Source organism: Dunckerocampus dactyliophorus, chromosome 2 (assembly GCF_027744805.1).
Source record: "Dunckerocampus dactyliophorus isolate RoL2022-P2 chromosome 2, RoL_Ddac_1.1, whole genome shotgun sequence".
NCBI lineage: Eukaryota > Metazoa > Chordata > Actinopteri > Syngnathiformes > Syngnathidae > Dunckerocampus > Dunckerocampus dactyliophorus.
The window spans coordinates 19,961,130-19,983,857 of NC_072820.1; the positions used below are offsets into that span (position 1 = coordinate 19,961,130).

Consider the following 22,728-nt stretch of genomic DNA (forward strand, 5'->3'; position numbering starts at 1 on the left):
AGCAACAGCTCTAATACACACATGCACGAGTGCACACACACATTCACAAGCGCACACACTTATACACAGCAGCGTCTTGAGTGGCTGCCACCTCCAGCTGTCACAAAGGGGCACAAAGGGAGGTGTGGGGGTGTCTCTGGTTGGGTTTTGGGTTTGGTTAGTGATGGAGGAGTGGGTGGGTGGGTGGTAGTTGAATAGAAAGATAAACTGAAGAGGCCCCACCCCCATACACACACACGCACGCACTCACACACTCTTCAGGATGGAGCTTGTCATCTGCATCAGGCAGCATCGTCTTTCATTGTTCTCTATAAGCCCAACAGCACACATACACACACACACACTATGCATTTTAACTAACAGCAAAGAGTAACAGCCTATTTCACTCTCCCACCTGTTTCTCGTGTTTGTAACGCGCGTACACACACACCTGCTACACTACAATACAAGAAACTTGTCAGATGTTTGTCTGTTGTTGCTCTCAGCATCTTCTCTTCACCAAACCCGTTAGTGCCATTTGTTGATTGGTGTGTTTGTGTGTGTGTGTGTCTCCTGGAATATCACATGTGTTATATATTAATGAATTAGTCTGAAGTGAAAAAAAATATTCATGCAAGCTTTTTTGTAAAGGGAAGTATGTTGGCTTGGTTGACATGGCAACAAGAATGACAGGATATTGGACCAAAGTATCTGAGGTCCACAAGCGTCCCTGCAAATGTCTGGACCAGAGTGTTGGGGTAGCTACAGGAAATGAAAAGTTGAAAAGAAAATGTGGTGTCTTTGCGGCTAGAACAGCTTCCACTCTTCTGGCAAGATTTTCTCAAAATTTCGGAACGTGTTCATTTGTGAGGTCAGAGGTTTTCGGGCTTCTTCCACACCAAACTCCTCCAAGCATGCCTTTATGGACCTAGGAACCCAGGTTCCCACTGGGAACAGAAAAGGGTCATCCACAAAGCGTTGCCACAATGTCGGAAACAATCAGTTGTCCAAAATGTCTTGCGAAGATGAAGAATGAAGATGCAGGGACAACTAAGAACCCCATCGGCCAAACTCTCATATATTCATTCGTTCATGTGGCCATATACTTTTGTCCATGTTTTGTACATACTGGCCTACTGTGTGTATGGGGTATACAGAGTATACGTTATATCAACACTTTTGAACTCTGGGATGACGATGAAAGATTCCTTCCTTTTCTTCCCTTTCCTCCTTTCCTTTTCACCTTTTTCCTCCTCCTCTTCCTCCTGTCGACAACATGTGGAGCCATCACCATGGCAACGGAGGAGGTGACATGTGCGTTGGACAGGCAGGGATTGGAGGGCGGAAGGGAGGGGGGCATATAAAGGAGGAGGAGCCCCCCCCCTCACTGCACTTTGTAGTGTCTCTCTCTGAATAAAAGCGTCTCATTCTTCTTGCATCCAAGTGGAGGACTGATGCCGTCTCCGTATCCTCATCCTCATCCTCATCCTCGTCTCACTGTGCACATGCTGAATGACTGGAGGGAAAGAGAGAATCGCCTCGTGCATTTTCTTTTCCGCCAGAATGGATGTGCCGAAAGAAGGAGGATGAGGAGGTGAGAGGAAGATGACTCCCTCACGCCTCTACTGGCGCCAACGCCGTGACGCTGACTCGTATCCGATGCTGCCACAGTGTGATGGGACCCACTGGTAGGACTTGACTGTTACTTTATAGGTGGCACAATGGAGGCTGTTTGACTTTATTCCACGATTATTACACCAGCCAAAGATGAAATATTCCCAAAGATGTCAAAGTTGTTCATTTGCAGCTCAAGATGCTGAAACTTCATGAATGTTTAATGCTGCTGAAACATGGTAGAAACTGTTAGTAAATGTGGGGTTATTTGCTGCTGAAACGTAGAAATAGATTTTTAAAAAGTGTGGGATTCTTCGCTGCTGAAGAACGATATAAATTGATAGAACGTGTGGTATCATTTGCTGCTGAAACATGATTGAAATTGATAGTGTGGCATTGTTTGCTGCTGAAACAGGCTAGAAATTGATAGTAAATGTGGAGTTATTAGCTGCTGAAGCATCATGGACACTCATAGTTATTTGCTGCTTAAACATGACGTGTAATGTTGCTGGCTGCTGAAGTATGAGGGATAAGAAATGTTGATTAATGTACACTGTCCCTTTTTAAAAATAAAGAATTTGAATTTGAATATTGAGCGAAATATGATACAATACAATTTGGAGTAATTTGCTGCTGAAACAAGATAGAAATCCTAGAAATCTAATGGTCGAATGGTAGAATTGTAATGTTTTATGCTGAAACTTGATTGAAAATGTAATTGCTGTTATTTGCATGAGCAAAGTTTAACGTCGTTTAATGCTTAAGCGTGCTGGAAGTCTAATTTTGATGCTGAAACATGATCAACGACTGACGTAGCTTGCTGCTGAATTACAGTAGACGTTTTATGATGTTGCCTGCTGAAACATGATAGCAATTTTTAGAACTTTTGACGTGTGCTGTTACAACTTCACAAGTTTGTGCGGCAGCAGCAAACAACATTTAATTTATAGGCCTTGATTTTGGCTTTTACAGTCATGTTCATGCATTCACTTCATGCACTGAAGGAGTGAACATAATCAGTACACAGCATTAGTGACACAGTGGTGAAGTGGACTTCAAATGGAGGGACGGGCCATGAGGGCCTTTACCGAAATCTAACCTCGGGACTTTTAATCAGCGGCCGCATTTGTGTACTGGTGGAATTGTATTGTACGCTAGTCTGTGTGCATGTGTGTGTGTGCGTGTGTGTGTATAAAATGCCAAATAAAGATAATCCAGATTATATTATACATTTAAAGCATCATCATGTTTTCTACTGTGTCTGTGTTTATACATATTATCTAGTTTAAATCCCTGCTAAAGTTCATAAAGGCTGAACATAAATAAAATTTGAAAACATTTGTCTTTGCGACAGAAAACAATGGCCGCCCATTGCCTTTCACCCTTTGACCTTTTTCACCCGAGCTGAATAAACTAAAGCCGAGCAAATCCATCTGCCACTCTCACACACACTTATATACAAGCTGTCTCACACAAACACACACACACATAGCACTTTTAACCACATACATAATAGACTTGTTTTATTAGACTAATAAATCCTATTGAAATTGTATTTAATCGGCCTTTAGAATCATATGTCTCTTAGTGGCGTGATGAAGTCTAGTTTATACGTAAACTCCCGCTGTGTGTGTACGACTTCACTTAATGGCTCAGTCAGGAAGAAGTAGCACAGCTTTTTTGTAGAATCAAGCTGGTCTCTCTGCGACGGAAATGTGCGAGCACGGTGGCAGAAGAAGATGGATAATAGTTTCACATGGTTTACAAGTACATTCATTAGTTTAATTATTTAAAGCTCCTCTTCAACACTAGTTTTACCTTTGCTTTTTTTGTGTGCAAAATGTTCAAAAAGGAGCCGCACTTTCCTCATAGGCCGAGCAGGTGAAACACGTCTGTGCTGTTCAAATTCAACAGAGTGAGCTTGTTGAAGTGGCCACGCCCCCCCCCTCCCCCCCTTAAACAGACCACGCCCCCTCGCTTGAGCATGTTTGATTGACAGACATTGCAAACGTCTGCAGCAGCTGCAATGCAGGCACATGTTTTTTTGGGGTTTTTTTTACATTTCTTATTCGAGAATATAGATTCACCCCCTCTCCCTCCCATGCGCACACACACACACATGCACACACACACACACCCCTTCTTATACGACAACTAACACACTTGATGAAGCTGCTGGCTGCAATTGTTTGAATCAATAGACAAACATGGCGGGCAGGCGTGATAAAGAGCGAGGGTGACGTGGAGTTGGACAACCCCCCCCCCTCGCCACCACACCCGCCTGGCTCGGTGCTCATCCACCTCTCCCTCTCTTGGCTGTTACACTTCCATTCCAGAGAGGCGTGATGACTTATGGGAGTGGAGCAGCTACTCCATGGAAGTTAATGTGATAATACAATGAGATGAGTCGGGATGACAAATGAACTTATTTGTTCTTTGAGTGGGCTGCGGGGGGCACTGGGTGAGCTATGGGGCAGACTGGTGATAAATGATAGCAGTGAAATCAGCAGTAATGTTTGACTAATGACCCCACCCACTACATGCTTAGCTTTCACGCAAATGAAGACAGAAATGTAAGCAGTGTGTAATGCGTGTGTGTGCATGTGTCACAGCACATATTGACTCTGCCCTCTTCTCTAGCCTGCCGCGAAGCGCTCACACGATAAAATACTTCCAGATGTGGGTGTCCGTGCATGTTTGTGTGTGTGTGTGTGTGCCATTCAGACACTGTGTGTCATTGTGACACAATTTCACAATAAAGTTGACCAAAAGTTTTCTTTCCCTACAGTTTTTGCCACGTTAAAAGTTTTAAAGCTCCCCCGCCCACAACGCACATACACACACACACACACACACACACACACACAATGTAGTGCACAACTGTAGTCCCCCCGGTGGGTCATTCTTTATCAGGTACTGAATACAGTGAATGAAAATCATGGGGGGTGGTGGGCGGTAGGGGGAATGTCATTTTGTGGTGATGGTGGCGGCAGTGTGTGATTGGTGGTGGGGCGGTGGGGGTTCTATGCCTGAGCCCCCACCAGAATTCCAAAACAATCCACGCACAGGCTAAACCCTCCCGAGGTTTGACAGGCGGCCAGCGGGGACCGGCAGGGCTGCCGTCCGCTTTCAAACCCGTCGTTTCCATTAACGCTCCACGCCCCCACCCCCATAATCTCTGTGACCTCCACCCACTGAGGGGCACCCCCACCAGACCTTCTCATTTTACCCACCAGGCAGACCGTCTTTCCATAAGCTTGAGAACAAGCTGAGATTTGGTTCAAGATTAAATATGCTACCTGTCGAGGCGGGAGGGACTAGAAGGAAATCGTCGACAGGAAGTGTGCACTAATCCATACATTGAGCAACATTCACACACAATACTTAATTGTTTCTGTTCAGCTCAGGAGGAAAATATCCCCATCAAGACTGTAATTCTTTTGAAGCGTTGAGTTGACGCTAGCAGAAGAATGGCCGCGTGTCTATCTGACCCCCGTCACGTCAAGCATGGAGTCAGTCTATGATTAACTGCATAGATGTCATGTATTGTGTGAAAAGATGCGACAATCACTCATAAAAGCCCAGTGATTTCTTTGGGGATCATTATTTTTCAGGGGGAGTGGGAGGTCTTCACATCGATGCTGCAATTTGTAGCTCTTGGAGGCGGCCGTCATTACGCAGAGTGTAATTACGTTGCCTTTTGTTAGCAAGGGTACGTCAGGTAAAATGGCGTCGGGCTCATTATGTTGCTCAATGAGACCTGTTTGCCACCCCCTCTCGCGCTACCTCGTCGCTCTCGAGGACGACACTTCCTCCCTCCGTACGTCCATTGTGTCGCCGTGAAAAGAAATCTTTCATCTGCGCTTGTTTGCCCAAGGCGCAGCGTCTCCAGACTCCCATGATGCTTTGCTAGGCGGGAATCGATGCGTTCTGTGGTGCGGCGTGCCCAGATGGCGGAACAAATGCGCGTGATTAAACTTGTCAGCGTGGAGAGTGTTTGTCTCTGCAACACAACACTTTGCTCCATTGTGCCATGGCGTCAAACCAGCGCCAAAACCAGAACCTAGCTGACTGCTGGTGGCACTTTCAGACATTTGGTGTTTTAATCCAGGAGAATCCAAAGATGACTCCTGAGTGGTTCTGATCCAAACTCTTCCAATCTGAGGATTTCATCACATCTGCTCTTCAACGGTTTTGGTTTCAGCTCAAAAAATGTTGGGGTTTTTAACATTTACACCTTTTAGTGAACATACCCGCGACCCTAGTGAGGACAAGCGGTATAGAAAATGGATGATGGATTTTAATCATTACTAAAATCATGAGCAATGCCCTAGTGTAGCCGGGTCCAATTTTTTTTCGGCCTGAGGCACATTCTAAAACTACAATTGCCAAAAAAAAGTAGAAAAAAGGAGCAAAAAGGCGTAATGTAATGAGAAAAAATTTAAATGTTGATGCTAATATCACAAAGCTGACCTGCAGGCTGTTTTTTCTTTAAATATAAGTATGTTCTGAACAGACTGGATTGGTTTTAGTCTTTTATACAAAATGAAATTCATCAAATTGGTTCCTGCATACTTTTTTTTGAAAAAGTTTGTACATCCCCGACCTCGTTGTTTCTAAAATCTGGTTATTATTATTATTATTATCTCAAGTCCAAAAAAGACTAACTCAGAACCACTCTATCAACAGCTGTCAAATGTACATTCAATACATTTACTCACCAGTGTATTTATTTATTTGTCACTTTTTGTACCGAATTTTTCAAAATTCAGCCTTGCGCTGATATTTTTAAAATTGTTGGTATCTTTCTATTTCTATTTCTAATCATACCAGGATTGAACAAATATTTATTTTAACTGCGGAAATAAATCATGTTTATCTTGTCATTGTGCCTCATGTGGTAGAAATGTGTATTGCAAGTGCAGTGGTACCTCGGTTTTTATTCTTAATTTTTTTCAAAGGATCAGACGAAAACAGAAACCGACAAAAACGTAGGCAATTTTTTCCATAGAAAATCCAGTGACTCCATTTCAAAAATGCAATACATTTCATAGGGCATAATTATGGTTTTACTTGCTGACAACAATGTGAAATCATTAGAAATGATGAATGATAGGAACTTACTGTTGATGCGGACCTCACGTACTTTTGCAGCTTTCTTTGGCCCAATGGCGGGTTATTTAGCATTTGCACTCAATAAAAAATGTATGGACAGTGTAGGGTAGGATGCTTTGTTTAGGCATTTTGCGGAATGATACCGTCCAGGACAAACGGACTAGTTTGTTACATGCAATGTTAAAAACTAGGGCTCACGTTAACCAAGGTTCTACAGTTCATTTATTTGTATTATTTGGTGGCCTAAGTAAGTGTTTGTGGTGGATACAAGTGTCGTGGACCGTCTACTAACAACCAATGTGTTCTTCTCGTGTGTGCCGCAGGGGAACCACATCAACCAGATTCCCACCAAGTACAGCCAGGCTGAGTCCACAAAGTTCCTCATCCTCACCGTGGTGTCCATCCTGTGCATCGTGGGGGTGCTGCTGGCCTCCACCATGGTCTATTGTCTCCGCCATCGCTCGCACCACAAGCTCAAGGAGAAGCTCACCAACCTGGGTGCCGACACCAGCAGTGATGCTACTGCCACCTACCAGGTAGGAGCTCGCCACTGCGCCTCGTCGTTGACGTCAACTGGGGAGCCTTGTAGGCAAACATATACAGTACTTTGATTCATTTTTCTTCCATTTTTGTGATACATAAATCACCTTTCTGGAAACCTGTTTTTGGGGTACCAAGCACAGAGATGAGGTGCATAAAGGGGTGGAGCTAGGCACAGTGCTATGTGTTCATTGGTCGACACTTGAATGGGACAATTTAGGCCACTTACACTTCCAAACCTTCAAGTGGACTGGAGCTTGGTGGAAAGTGTATTTATGGTGTATGTCATGTTTTAGGCTGCTGCAGGTTGTTGTGCTTTGGTGTTTTGCTCCCCCTCTGCCTGCTGTAATTATCCTTTGGCTGGGGTAACGTTAGAGTGTGAAATTTAATTTGCAGAATCCAATATTAAGTGGCGATTTGAGCAGAGAATTGGATTGAGATTTGTCTCGTCCCCCCATGACCTTTTCCCTCTGCCATGTTTTTAAATGAGAGCGTCCCCGCGAGCATTGATTCTTCAAATGAGCCCGGCTAAGTGCTTGCTCTTATTGTGCTCTTCGTCTGCGGACAAGACAGAGAGCATATCTCATCCCTGCAAATCATCAAGAGACCGCTAAAATTCAAGATGGATTATAATGAAAATAAAAAACACAAAATATTTGCTTTACTTTAAGTATTTAAGTGTTTTTTTTTTTTACTTGTGAGATTCTCTCAGACGAACAAAGATCTTTGAGTGTCATCTCACTCTTTTTGACAGCCGCCGTCACACACTCGCTGCCCCTCCCCCATCTTAGCGCTGTCTCTTTGTCACCTGCTGTGTGTGTGTGTGTGTGTGTGTGTGTGTGTGTGTGTGTGTGTGTACATCCTGTTTAAGTACACAGCAAGTGTCTCACAACAACGACACACACACACACACGTAAACAGACGTACACACTGCGCACACACACACACATCGCATGAAAACAGTTGCTGTTGTGTGCATAAAAAATTCCGTTCACGCCACTTTGCCGCCAGCTTCCTGTCAGCTGCCACCTCCCCCAACCCCTCGAGTGTGGTGGTCTCCGTGCTCCTCAGCTCCCAAGCTTGTCAATCAAACCTTTTGCAAACAAACGGCAACATGGGATTGGTCGACGGCGAGGGAGGAGATTTTGATGGACAGGCGATGATGATGCTCATCAGTCAATCACTCAGCCATGTCGCCTGCTTTGTATTGATCTTTTTACATCTTTATGCTTGCAACTTTAAATGTCAGTGAATTTATCTTATGATATATCTTCACATGCCATTTATTTAACACTATCTCATTGTCTTCATCTTCACATGTCGTTGATCTTTACTTGGTGTTACCATGTCATTAAGAGGTGGACACTGACCCCGCCCACTTTTAGAGTTGCCAGGGGGTTCTCTGGCAGGATACCCATGAGGGCATGTACGGTTGTTTGGGGGGCTTTGGCAGTTTACTTCATTGGTGAAAGGAGGTCACGAGGGCACACGCGTGTTAAAAGTCCCAGCCGAGCACGTTAGCATGTTGTCATGGCAACAGCAAATATAATTTGTGTCAGTGGATTGTGTCTGTGTTCTCGTCCCTAAATGGCTGTGATAGGAATGTCAATTCTGACGGTCTGGCTTGGTTTTGGACCCCCACGCAGACACGACAGTAGTGAAAGTAGTACAAAAACAGTTTATTAGGAAGATAGACAAAACTATTCTTTCTGAAAATATATGACAACGTAAACACATTTCAAAAGTGCACACAAAAAGCAACAGGCAAAGCTGCGGGAAAATTCTATAAACTATAATATAATAACAATAATGATAATGTTGTCTTCCTAGTGTGGACGCAGGGCTTATGATTGCATTTGCCTGCCTCATCGCTCCGCCCCAGTGACCAGACCAAGTCACCTGAAAACAGAGCAGTAAACACAAACTGAACCAAATTAAGATTTTGCTGTGATGCAGACCGTGACCATTATTGCTGTTTGTCTTACATCCGATGTTAAGCTAACACCTTCTCCTGTCTCTCAGGACTTGTGTCGGCAGCGCATGGCAGTCAAACCTCCAGTTGAGCGCCCCGAGCCCGCCTCATCCAGGATCAACAGCGTGTCGTCTCAGTTCAGCGATGGCGGCGCGGCAGTCAGCCCGTCGGCCAGAAGCAGCCTGTCGTCGTGGAGTGAAGAACCCGCCCAGCCCAACATGGACATCTCCACGGGTCACATGATTCTGGTAAGGAACCATTGATAAACTGTTTAAAACCATCCATACAGTATATGGAGGCTCAATTTCAGTATAATCCAGATGTGATCCAGATTGTACATTGTCACCAATGTAAATGCAAATAAATGTACATTCGCTGAGACACTTACATGCTGTACCTGCCAAATGTCATCATTTTAGGTAGTATCTTTTTACATTTGACATAGATTTGGATTGAACTTTACCTCCTTATAACTATTAACATCCCAGATCAGGGTGTCCGAACTTTTCCCACAGAGGGCTGGCTACTGTAAGTCGTTATATATACAGTAATTTATCGCAGTTAATTGGTTCCAGACCTGACTATGATAAGTTAATTATTGCAAAATAGGATTTCTTATTAATAAATTGAATATTTTTGTAGTTAGAGCATAGAAAATACAGTTTTTAACATTATTAGGGCCCTCCAGACATACAATAACACTTCTATAGTCACGTTTACACTTAAATAAGCTATTTAAGACATAAATAACACTTGTGCGTGTATGTGTTGCAAGAAATGTGTACCGGACTTGTGGACAGGAAGTCAGGGGTTCAGAGTTGAGTTTTAGCTGGATTACGGCAAAAAACAGTAGCCATGTTATTATTATGATTACGATTATGATTATGTTATTATGATTGTGTCTGTTGTGAGATAATGTCAAGTTTTTTTTTATCAGTTTTATTTCACACTTCAACTATTTACAGGACCTTGTCAGGTTAGGTTGATAACCTTTGACTCAAAGAGGAACGCCATGAAATTACTACTCAGACTAATCACAGTTGTATCTTGAAGCAACAATAGTTGTTACATACAAGTGGTCTCTCCGGTCTTCTCATTACAGTCACTTAAGGGAAAAGTGGACTTTTTATGGGAGAATTTTGCCAATCATCCATAATCCTTATGTGAGACATGAACACACGTCTTTCTCTTTTCTGCGTGTTCTAAAGGTTCAAAAGAGACAGCTAATGCACAAAATGGGATGCACCTATTCTGCCAATAAAGCCTTCTGAAAAAAACTCCAAAAACTGCCAAAAATGTTCCATTTACATAATGTGTCCTGTATATTAACCAAGCTACTGCGACATTGTTATTATTATTATTATTATTAATATTGTTACGCCAAAGAACTACATTACTGCTGCAGCTATTGGAAATGTGAATTTCTCTTGGAGATGAATAAAGTATCTGTTATTCTATCTACTGGCGTTGTGACACCTTGCCACACCACACTGGCAAGCAGCTAGCCGGCTAGCGACTCGCTTCAACACACATTCGCTTGTTACTAGTGACAGCACAAGTGAGCAGTGTAGAATATTACATTTCATCAACATCTTTAAATTCCTTATAGTTGTATTTTAGTTCATTTATCAATTGTTATGCTTGAAAATGCTTAATTTAGGTCAAGAATATGTCAAATTTGCTTAAATACGCATATATGTTGACTAATAATAAGCCATAGTCAACCACGAAACAGTGATCATTTATTCATTGAAAAACGCCGATAAAGTGAGGTCTTGATTTTCCAACTGCAAAGTGGCGAGGGACGACTATATATTTAAAAAAATAATAATAATAAACAGTCTGCATGTCAACTTTGTGTTATCATCTTGTTATTATCAACATTTCGACTTTTCATGCCAGTTTTTGTGATTGTTTTTTCTGTTTTCTGGTTTAATTTTATCCTGAGAATGTGCCGGAAACAAAAAAAAAATGTAAAAATTGCTGCGGGCCACACTTTGGACGCCCCTGTCCCAGATGTTAGTCAATGTGCAATATTTAAGTCTTTCATTATTGCCTTTTATCCAAAATGTGGCCTCACCAGCCCTGCAAGAGCCTTTATATTTGTGCTAACAACTGCTGATATGTATCATCATCCATAAGCAAGGAAATCCTCCTCGTCTTTCTCCTCGTCTTGTGTTTCATGTTTCATTACGCCCACCACTTCTCAACCGCCTCCCCGCTGGAGGAGAGCCTCTCTGGCTTTCTGTCAAGCGGCGCAGTAATTATGATGTATAGCTGCTCACTTTAACCACCCACGGCCCTCAGGCCCCGCCCCCCTCCCTCCGCATGCATGCATGATGACACTGCGATGTGTTTGATGTGCTCAAGAGCAGCACAGATGCTAAAGAGTTAACTCGAGGTACAGCAGAAGCGCTCGCCGCCATTTGAGCATCGAGACGTCACATCATGCTGAGTGTCTGCGCTAATGTCACTTGCAGTCGATTTAAAGATGGCTGAATAATTGAAAGTGTGTATATAGGTTGATATTTAATTGGATTATGGATTAGATTTTATAGCGCTTTTCAAGGTACGAGTCAAGGCACCAGTCATACACTGGTGGTGGTAATCTACATCTGTAGCCTGGGGTAGTCTGATGGAAATGTGGCTGTCAATTCACGCCTACGGCCTCTCCAACCACCACAAACACTCATTCACATGCATACACCAGTGTGGGCAACACTGGAAGCAAGGTGGGTGATGTTTCTTGCCCAAGGACACAACGACAGTGCCCAGGTGGAGGATTGAACCGCGAACCTTCTAGTTTCTGGAGAATCTGCTCTCCTGAGCCACTGCCGCCCGGCAACGTAATTTCAGCTGTAGGTTACTTCTTATGTTTGTTTTAACTCATTAGAAGCCATAACACTTTAAATGTGCTTGTCTTGAACTCATCAAGACCTTAAGTGACATATAGGAAATATTTAGGAGTGATTGTCATGTGCCAGACAGTCATGTGACTAGCCCAGGATATAGCTATCCCAAAATGGCAGTGTGTCAGGTAAGCTAGTGCATTTGAAAGCCATTTAATGATTGTAACGCTGTAAGAGGATATAAAAATTCAACTCTTTTTAATCTTATTTCTTCTATGAATTCATAGAAAACAGGACAGGAAAAAAGAAATAGGAAAATAATGAAATTGCTATGGAAAGCCTGACATGATGTATTTGTCACAATAGCAAAAATGCTAGTAAGACACTCAATAAGTGTCACTCTTTCAATGATTTTCAATCAGTATCCTTTCTTTGTTCAATTCAAAGTAAATTTGTGCTTAAATGTTTTTAAAAAGTAAACACACACAGTAAACACACACATAAAAGTACATTTAGCATGAACTATGTAACATACAGTGTTTTTATTTCTTCTTTACAAAAGGTCCGATGAAACCGTAAATGTACAACAACAAAGCAATTTTTCTCATAGGAAATAATGTAAATCCAGTGAATCCATTCCAGACACTCGAAAATATTAACAAAAAATACATTTTGTCGAGAATAAATACATAATTTTACATGCAGAAAACAATGTGAAATAACTATAAATGATGAATGGATGGAACTTATTGTCGATGCGGACTTCCGGTGCATTCGGGCGAGATTGAATTCAGTAGTGTTTCTCACAGTCTTTATCAAATTGCTGTCACATGCAAGTTTCTTTGGCCCCATGGTGAGTTATTGAGCAATTGCAATTAAAAACAAATGAGTCAGCAACGCATAGGGTGCTTTGTCTTTGCATTCGATTTTGCAGAACGTTACATTACAGGGCAAACGGGCTGGTTTGGTCGGTGCAATATTGTACGAAAAACATGAGGCAGTTTCTTTTGACAAAAACACAATCATGTGAAAACTGAGGAGTACAAAAACCGAGGTTGACTGTATGCTGTATATAACCGTGTTCATAGAAAATGTATTCTTTGTGTGCCACTTGCTCTGTGATATGTCCACCATCATTTTACTTGAAGCAGAAACGGGTCTGAGTTCTTATGGATTAAAACAGCCGTTGTTGTTTCAGCACCTTGGATAGCTCTACCGTGCGTACGTTGTGTCCAGACGGTTTGCGTGCTCCCACGTGGGGAACACTCCACAGTGGAGTAGACATTACATAACCGCAGTGTCGCCTCTTCACTGTAAAAGGTTTCACACTCTGGGCTATCATTTGGAGCATTTTTAAAGGTCAGACTTGCTCTCGCTGCCCACAGAGAAGCATGCCTAGCTCAAAACATCAAAAGAGCTACTTTTTCCACACGCCAGAGACAAGCGAGGAACCTGCGTGCCATTAAAGCCGCCCACGAGCCGTCCTCGTTTTGTTCTCTGGCTTTCATTTCTCTGTTCTTTTTTTGTCCTACCTGCAAGAAAACACAGCCGTCTTACTAGTTTATAAAGAACGTTTAGTCTCTTCAGAACATAATTGTTTTGGCTCCTTTACATGCCTACACAACATTGAAGTTATGAAAGAGACAATTAAGTACTTTATGTGGATGTCCAGCAAGAGACTTGCAATCACTAGATGTCTTTGAAAGCATCATAATGTTCTCATGCAAAGGGAATGAAAAATGATGCTATTTGTTATTTGGTGGCACATCATCATCCTAATAATGAAGATATAATTGCATGAAATGATTTGTACATTATTAAAAGACAAGAATAACTGTAGCAAATGCAAGCCCCAGTTCTGCACTGAAAATGCATCGTGGCATAAATCGTGTTGAGTGTTCATCATCTCACATGAGAAAAAATTGGAGAGTGCCTCAGTTTTCTTTGAAAAATGAAGAAGGATTAAAGAAGATATTTATTCATAGGAAGTGTTGATGAATGAGGGCTAATGTTTCTGTAATCTTTTCTAAAATTGTCTCCTCGTGAAATTCACTTAGAAAGGCTGTTATTCTCTTTTCGCTCCTCATTTCCTATCTTTGTTTCCCTGACCATTATGTCACAACCCTAGCGCTCCCAAGTAAATTGGATTTTAAGTTGTTTTTTTTTCTATACAGTAGATGCACGGTGGTCTAGTGGTTAGCATGTTGGCCAACACAGGAACAGCCTGGAGATCGTGAAGACCTGGGTTTGATTCTACCTTGGGCATTTCTGTGTGGAGTTTGCATGTTCTCCCCATGTGTGTGTGGGTTTTCTCCGGGTACTCCGGCTTCCTCCCACATTCCCAAAAACATGCAGGTGAGGTTAATTGGCGACTCTAAATTGTACATAAGTATGAATGTGAGTGTGAATGGTTGTTTGTCTATATGTACCCTGTGATTGGCTGGCGACCAGTCCAGGGTGTACCCCGCCTGTCGCCCGAAGTCAGCTGGGATAGGCTCCAGCATGCCCCCGCGACCCTAATGAGGATTAAGCGGTATTGAAAATGGATGGATGGATGGATGTTTTCTGGCCAATTGAAATGTTATTTTTGCTCAGGCCATTTTTGCCCCATTTTCTTATGGTGGAGTCATGAACACTGACTTTAACTTAGGCAAGTGAGGGCTGCAGTTCTTTGGATGTTGTTGTGGGGTCTTTTGTGACCTCTTAGATGAGTCGTCGCTGCACTCTTGGGGTAATTTTGGTTGGCCAGCCACTCCTGGGAAGAAAACACTGTTCCATGTTTTCACCATTTGTGGATAATGACTCTTACTGGTTCGCTGGAGTTCCAAAGCTTTAGAAATGCCTTCATAACCTCTTCCAGACTGATAGATCTCAATTAATCTCAGTTAAGTTGTGTTTTAACAGGGCCATTTAAGTTTGAATTTTTTTTCTCCCTTAAAAATAAAGAATTTCAGAATTTTAGTAATTGATGTGCGGCTGCTTTTTCTATCAGAGTTGAACATCTGCAGTGCCGTGTTAATGTCCAAGCAGAAGCTATAGTAATTTTAAATTTCAACAAAGTTACTTAAGATTTGTCAAATCAACATATGTAGCTGTTCGGACTTGTCTGCACCTTTAATCGCCGATACCATTAATCAACATTAATGATGATACTGTGGCGAACATATCTCCGCTTCATAACACACCTCATGCTTACAAAAGGTCGGTGTTGACAATATAGAGACATGGTCACGCATTAAAAATGAAAGACAGGAAGTGTTTCTTGCATCATGCATTTATTCAGTAATTAAATACAAGCGGTCCACAAAAGTGAATATCCGCCGCGCAGGTGCATGTGAGTGGAGCGTGACTGTGAGGGACACTCCCAACATCACAACGTCTTTTTTTGCGTGTATGTGTGGTGTAAATAAACAGAAAGATAAAGAAAACCAATAAGTGGATATTTACTTAAGTTACATAGTGTCTTTGAATGCAACCCCTCATCGCTCATAATAAAGATTGATTCAAATGTTCTGCTACTATTAAGAAACTATTGTTTTAGCTTGATGTAAATTTGACTTAATTTGGAGCTGTTATACAAATATATTATAATCTTGTCCTGTCTTTTTTCTTTCTTTCAGTAAAATACATACAAAATGGGCATATTTCAGACATTGTTGCAAATCATGATTTAAAGATGACATATTACATATTACAAGAGGAAATATTACATTAATATGATATATTATCATTTATTATTAATATGATATATTATCAGAATAGTGGCTTATTTGGTCTCAAAATATGTTGACAATAATATTGTTAAGCGTCGATTTGTGGGACAATAAATATTTTAAAACGCACCTGCATTGTTAAATTAAAAAAAAAGTTTGTTTGTCCAATCATATTGTTCCATTGTACTTTTTTTAAAATTAATGTTAAAATCTTGTCCTGGTTCCTGTGGGCCCAATTCTGTGTACAGTATTGTATGGTCTCATGAGTTGGGCGTCTTGTGACACCCCCACTAATAAATGATAATGATGGAGATGGAATCTGAGTCACGATGTAACCTTTGGCCTGGTCGTAAGGCCACAACCGTGCTTCCATTTGTAGTTGCACCGCCTCCATTTCCCTTTACAGCAGCTAGCAGTGGTACGTGGCTCCGCTGCACCGCCACGCCACAATATTTATACATTTTTACTGACTTGGAGTGAATGACGTGTTTTCTGCATAAAAAAAAGTTTTTCGAGAATACTTCATTTTTTTTAGGCCAAAAATCTGCAATTGACAGGATTGTCGCGAATTAGGGCCTGACATTTTTTGGGGAATCCCACACATCACAGGATGGGAGTCAACTTGACTATTCAATCACGTGATTGTACAGGATAAAAAGTTAGCGGAAGCAGATGTGAGCAGGAACCAACCATGATGAAAATAAAATCAAGAAACACAGGACAGGCACCGCCCTTTTGTAACAGAAGTGAAAAGAACTACACGGCCCAGAGGCCAACCATGTTTCCAGCCGTTGCTTTCCGCCAGAATTCAATGAACAGCAACGTAGGGAGCAAACACCAGCAAAGAAATCAAATGTGGTGAAACAGGATTGCAATGCAAAGCCAGAAATAACCATCAATCGATTAAGATCACAGAACTGGCAGGGAAGGCACATATTTTACTTAACTTCAGAAGAGTCCAGTGTGACGGTTTTAACACTTGGTATGCTGCTTGTAAAATGTGTTCAGTGTTCGTCAAGTACACCAGTGAGTCAGGGACTAGTGGTCTCAACAGTTGCATGCACTTTTTTACTTTGTCCAAAGTTCTGGTACATTGTGTCATTTGTGAAGGTAATGCTTTTATGCACTTTTGTTTATTAAATAATATTATGTGTTATGTTTGGGTTTGTTCAACTTTTTTACTGTAACTGACCTCACTTTTGTGTCCTTATTTATGTTTTTGTTTGAGTTAAGGCAATACATGCCGCCCTGTATTACCACAAACAGATTAACTGTTCCCGTTGCCATATCTTTAGAAAAAAACAACTGCAGAAAACAAAGTAATCTAAAAAAAGAATGAGGAGAACATCAAATCAAATTGAATATACAGTATTGCCCAAAGGGTAAAAGGAAAAAAAAATGGGAGCGGTACAGAGTGTGGGAGTCATTTTACCAGGAGTGGGGTGGTGAAGGATTTGTTTTTTTTTTTTACTCCGGCCTGGGATTGGGATGGCACAAGATATTTTTGGTGGGAGTGGAACGGGACAGGAGTGACAATCCACTCCCGTGTCAGCATATATTGTAAATGCAGAATGCCGAATATGCGAGGATCTGAGGATACACTGTCGAGCATCAGATCATAAGAGAAGTCATTTGAGAATGCTTTTCTTATACTGTACATCTATTTTCTACATCTTATCCTGTTGAGGGCTGCAGGGAGCTGGAGCTTATCCATTGTTATTTTATTAAACAAACTAAAAAATTCATATTTTATATATCTTATTTACACAACAGCTTTTCATTTGTCTCTACATGGTCACATTCACAATTTATCATCTGCTCGCTGTATCGTGTGGCGGAGCGATTGCATTCATTAAATAATACGTCTTCATTTTGACTTTGTGGATTATTTTAGAGTCGTTTTAGTGCTTTCTATTATGAACATGGAGGAGCGATGGCAATACATTGGGCCTATGCTGTGCATGTGTGCATTTGTGACAATGATAGTCACACTGATCATATACGCACTTTTCGCATTTATTTTACTGTTTCTTTTTTGGATAAAGAACAAAATATTTTCTATCATATGTCTCATATGTTTTTGACATCTTTTAGCATCGTTTTTTCTGTCTTCATGCTTTGCCAGCGAGGTGACTTCGGAGTGATAAACAATACAAAAATAATGTAACCTCCACGTAGCTGATGAGTTCCCGCCTCATCGCTGCTCCTAAAAAGAAAAACCACGCTCTGTTCCCAAGATGACGACTTCCATGTCGTCATCCATCCGCTGCTTTTAATTTACGTGGAAGCAGCTTTCACCGTCTTATCTATGTTAATGTATTACGGGGTCCCATGTGACTCCGCCCCTCCCCCACATCCTCTCCGCCTGTGTCTTAAGAGGATTAGTGGACTCTCTATATAAAGCACATTATCTTGTCCTTTGTTGCAGGCCAAGCAAGTGTTAGAGATTATACTCCATCCAGATTAGCAGCCACTTTGTTTGTGCTTCTCTCCGCTGCGCGACCAGCTGGGACGCGATCTGTCACGCTTGCAGGTCGGCGGGTCAAGTACACAGTGCACAGTGCCTCCCCCCGAAACTAAAGTTGTATAAATGTCAGTGACGAATACAAACAATTAAGGTTGGTTGTTGTTGCTCATGAGACAGGAACTGCTAATTGTCATTGGACAAAAACCGTCATATTGTATAAAACAGATAATGCACTGCTAGAAAGCGGGCTGTAAAACTAATCAACTGGGGAGTAGCAAGTAACTTCATAGCAAGTAACAAGTTTGATGTAGAATTTAGCAGAGAGCCGGGGTCAAAGTTTGAATGGGTCCACGTTTTCTTCCATAGAGCCACAATGGCGTCTTATTGCACCTTATTTCGTCCATTTTACAGCGGCCATAAGCCCCCCCCCAGCTGTAAAGGGATTATTCAGTGTTTGGACGACACATGGCGATCTCAGCACCTCCTGATTGGATTGCAGTAATCCCTTTAGACTGCCACAGAACCTTATTACTTTGGCATTAGAGCGGGGAGGGTGGTGGTGGCGGCGGTGGTGGGGAGTTGTCGAGTGATGCTGTGAGTAAAAGTAAAAAGTTTGATTGTTTGATATGTTTGAGACAATAATTCCATTTGCAGTCAGTAAGGACCACAAAGAAACGTTTAAAGTGTAAAAACAATTCGTTTTATGTGACGTAAGAACACTTTACAACTGTCTTGGTTCTTTCGGTACATAAAACCTGCTTGCTTGGTGCTAGCTTGCTAACTGTAACACTTTTGGTACCTCTTAGCATCTTGCTACTTGGTAGCCTTGTAACTGTTAGCATGTTAGCATTTTTGCCATTATCCTCATATTAAATTGGTGACATTTATACGGCATTATGTAAAAATCACAATAGAATTGCCATAGCACTATCGGTACCCGGTAGCATGTTGCTCGGTGGTAGCATTCTAACTGTTGGCATGTTAGCATTTATGCCCTTATCCTCATATTAAGTTGCAGGCATGTATTTACATGGCATGATGTAAAAATCACAATAGAACTGCTCTAGCACTTTGGGTGCCAAGTGCCATCTTGCTCGGTGCTAGCCTGCTAACTGTTCGCATGTTAGCATTTTTGCCATTATCCTCACATTAAATTGTAGACATTTACATGACATGATGTAAAAATCACAGTAGAACTGCTATAGCGCTTACAGTACCCAGTGCCTGCTTGCTATTTGCTAGCATGCTAAATGTTAGCATTTTGCCATTACCCTCATATTAAATTGCAGACATTTACATTGCATGATGTAAAAATCACAATAGAACTGCATGCTAAGTGCTAGCATGTTATCATTTTTGCGACTAAGCTCCTATGAAATTGCATAACATTTACAATAGAGCTGTAATCACATCAGAACTGCCATAGCACTTTCGGTGCCTAGTGCCATTTTACGAGGTGCTATACAGAGTTGTGTAAAAATATCCTGTTTTTAAATTAACGTAATCCTTCATTTGAGGATCTTTCTGATTGGATTTAAGTCTATTTGTAACTGCCTCTATGAATAATTAGCTGCATTTAAATGATTGCAGCAGCTTGTTTGTTTCCCTCATCTGTTTCATATTTGTATGCATGCTGGCAAACACATCAGATTGCAGCTCACTTCCTTTCACGGTCGTCAATTCCTAATCCAAGCTAGTGGCCTCTGATTGATTGTTTGATTATGTCTGACTCAAATAATAAAGTTCTGATCTCCTGTGAGTACAAGCCACTGACTTCCTGTTCGCTCTGTGTCCTCCAGTCCTACATGGAGGATCACCTGAAGAACAAGGACCGCCTGGAGAAGGAATGGGAGGCGTTGTGTGCCTACCAGGCAGAACCCAACGCCAGCACCGTGGGCCTGAAGGACGGCAACGCCAAGAAGAACCGCTCTGCTGCTGTGGTGGCCTGTAAGAGAACAACTCCTATGTCCTGTAACACTCCAAAGAACATAATTTATTTGATGACGTGTTGCTGTAACATGATTAGCTCATCATCATTCATGAGGTAATACGTCACATTCGCAGAAACCTGCAGCAGAAGACTCAAAATGAGTCTTCTATTAAAGCTCTCCTGCACGGACCTCATCAATGATTCATATCACACAGTGTCTGCAGAAATAAGTCCATTTCAAAGGTTCTATCCTGTTCTGTCCAGCAGGCTTAATGAAAGCAGCTTGTCAGCAGTTTATTAGGATTAATTTCTACTTCTTATTATAAAAGCGCCGTCGGCTTGGCAGAGAAAATGTCAGAAGCGTTGGGCCAAGATCATGCGAGACCACAAAAGGCCACCAACGAGAGGAAGTCAACATGGAGACTTGTGTCTCTCTTCCGATAGTCCTAACCCACGGGTGCCCAAACTTTCCCTCCAAGGTCTGCATGCTGAAATATTAAAGGGTGTGGGGACATTTTTATATTTTTATTTTGGAAACCAATCCAATGTATATTGAAAAAATGGAAAAGAGCCAGTCTCTCAGCTTTTGTATTATACATGACAAACACTATTAGTAGTATTTTTAGGATTAACATTTCAGCTTTTGTACATGTTGTTGTTTAGTTTTTTTTTCCAATTATATTATTAGAATATGCCACTGGACAATGAAAAACAAGCTGTGGCATGCATATGGCCCCGGGGCCGCTCTTTGTACACCCCTGTCCTAATCATCGTTTAACTTTAACAGACACGTGGAGCAGCATCACATGATTACTAACCAAATTCATCCATGCAATAATCGTTTATTAAGTTCATTGGTTCCAGACCCGACCGTGATAAGTGAATTTCTGCAAAGTAGGATTTCTTATTTATAAATGAAATATTTTTGTACCTATGGCATAGACAACCTGCTTACGATCTTCTCAATATGTTTTTTGTAACATTGTTAGAGCCCTCTAGACATGAAATAGCACTCACATAGTCACCTTTACACTTGTATTACCCAATAAAGATATAAATAAAACTTGTGCTCATGTGGCGTCACAGTAAATGTGTTGCGGTGCTGTGAGGAGCAGAATGGGTGGCAGGCAGGAAGTGACGTCAGGGGTTTTACAAGTTTTAGTTTGTCGTGGGTTATGGCCGCACCGTGTATTAATTCGAATTATTATGTTATTATTATTGCGCCTGTTGTGAGATAATTTAAAGGGATAGTTCAGATTTTTGTACGTGAAGTTGTATGACATTCCCATCAGCAGTGTCGTGCATCACCCCCACTCCGTCCCATTAGCCGAGTTCTGGTTGGATTGGTGGGGCCACTTAAGTAAAGAGTTTGGCTTATCAAAACAATATGCGTTCAAAAGAGTAATACATTTACGACGCACAGTGATACGACGGGAGAGAAAGTAATGCCGAGCCATTATGAGGTCTGATTTTTTAGAGGAGGCATTTTTGTGATGTAGATGTATTACTCTTTTGAACGCATATTGTCCAGAATGCGTACATGTTTGTCCTCAAAAGTGTGCTCTTGCTCTTTGAGATGCAGGTAAACCGCAGAGTCTTGACCTAAAGAGTTAGCCCGTTCTGTGTTCAGTATGTTCAGTTCAGTGTCTACTTGCTTTCCCCAATGTAAAAATCGGTGTATTCCTCACTGCACTGGACAGAATTCACCAGATTGTTCTTCTGGGTATGGGGTGTCCTCCTTTAGAGGACAAATAGATTGGATCTTGCACCAGGCTCTCAGACTAGAGCTGTCCTATCTAGTCTGACTGGTGTGTGTCCCACCTAGTCTTTGAGCATGAACTAATGAAGCCTGCTCGGATGAGAGGCGAAACATCTTCTAAGGCAACCTGACCAGTCCAGATGCGATTGATTGAATGCCTTGAGAATACAATGACTTGGATGAATTAGAATATTCACAGGCATATTCCTGTAAAGAATTCTTTAAGTGAGGCACATTCATTATGGAAGGAAAATGTTATCAATGCACAGCATTGCATAGCTTGGTATCTTCATACACAGCACTGACTTCCACCATTTTTTTTCTAGATGATCATTCAAGAATCACCCTGAGGCTGGAGAACAGTCAAGGCAACTCAGACTACATCAACGCCAGCCCCATTGTATGTACACACACACTCCCTGTGGTGTTCATGGTGATGGAACGCTTGCTTAGCTCTACCAGTGTGTGTGCGTGGTGGCACGTGAATATTCATGATGGGTGTATGCATCCAAGACTGCGGGCGAGTGATGGCGTGAACAGTTTGAGGAAAGCAAATTGATCCACAGATTCTGGGGAAATGATTGTTTTTGACCTTGGCTGATGCTAATGTGATCCAAATTGTTTTGTTTACTCTCACAGTGCGCTGACAGAGGCCTTTTTGCTCGCTGGCAGCCAATCAGCTTGCAGGAGGCAATGGGAAAAGAACCTGTGTTGGGAATTAGAGTGACTTGTTTCCCTCAAGGCACGACAACAACAACATTGCAGACAATAGAAATGTGTGTGTGTGTGC

At 41.8% G+C, this 22,728-nt stretch overlaps 1 protein-coding gene across 2 annotated transcripts in view; it reads left to right on the top strand.

Moving 5' to 3' along the window:
* LOC129168865 (receptor-type tyrosine-protein phosphatase N2-like) overlaps window positions 1-22,728 on the top strand; it is a 103,330-nt gene that overhangs the window by 61,497 nt on the left and 19,105 nt on the right. For both annotated transcript variants that reach the window (XM_054754620.1, XM_054754629.1), the window contains 4 exons: window positions 7,032-7,244; window positions 9,271-9,468; window positions 20,049-20,196; window positions 22,265-22,338. In XM_054754620.1, coding sequence (XP_054610595.1) covers window positions 7,032-7,244; window positions 9,271-9,468; window positions 20,049-20,196; window positions 22,265-22,338 — 633 coding nt within the window. The remainder of the gene's footprint in view (window positions 1-7,031; window positions 7,245-9,270; window positions 9,469-20,048; window positions 20,197-22,264; window positions 22,339-22,728) is intronic.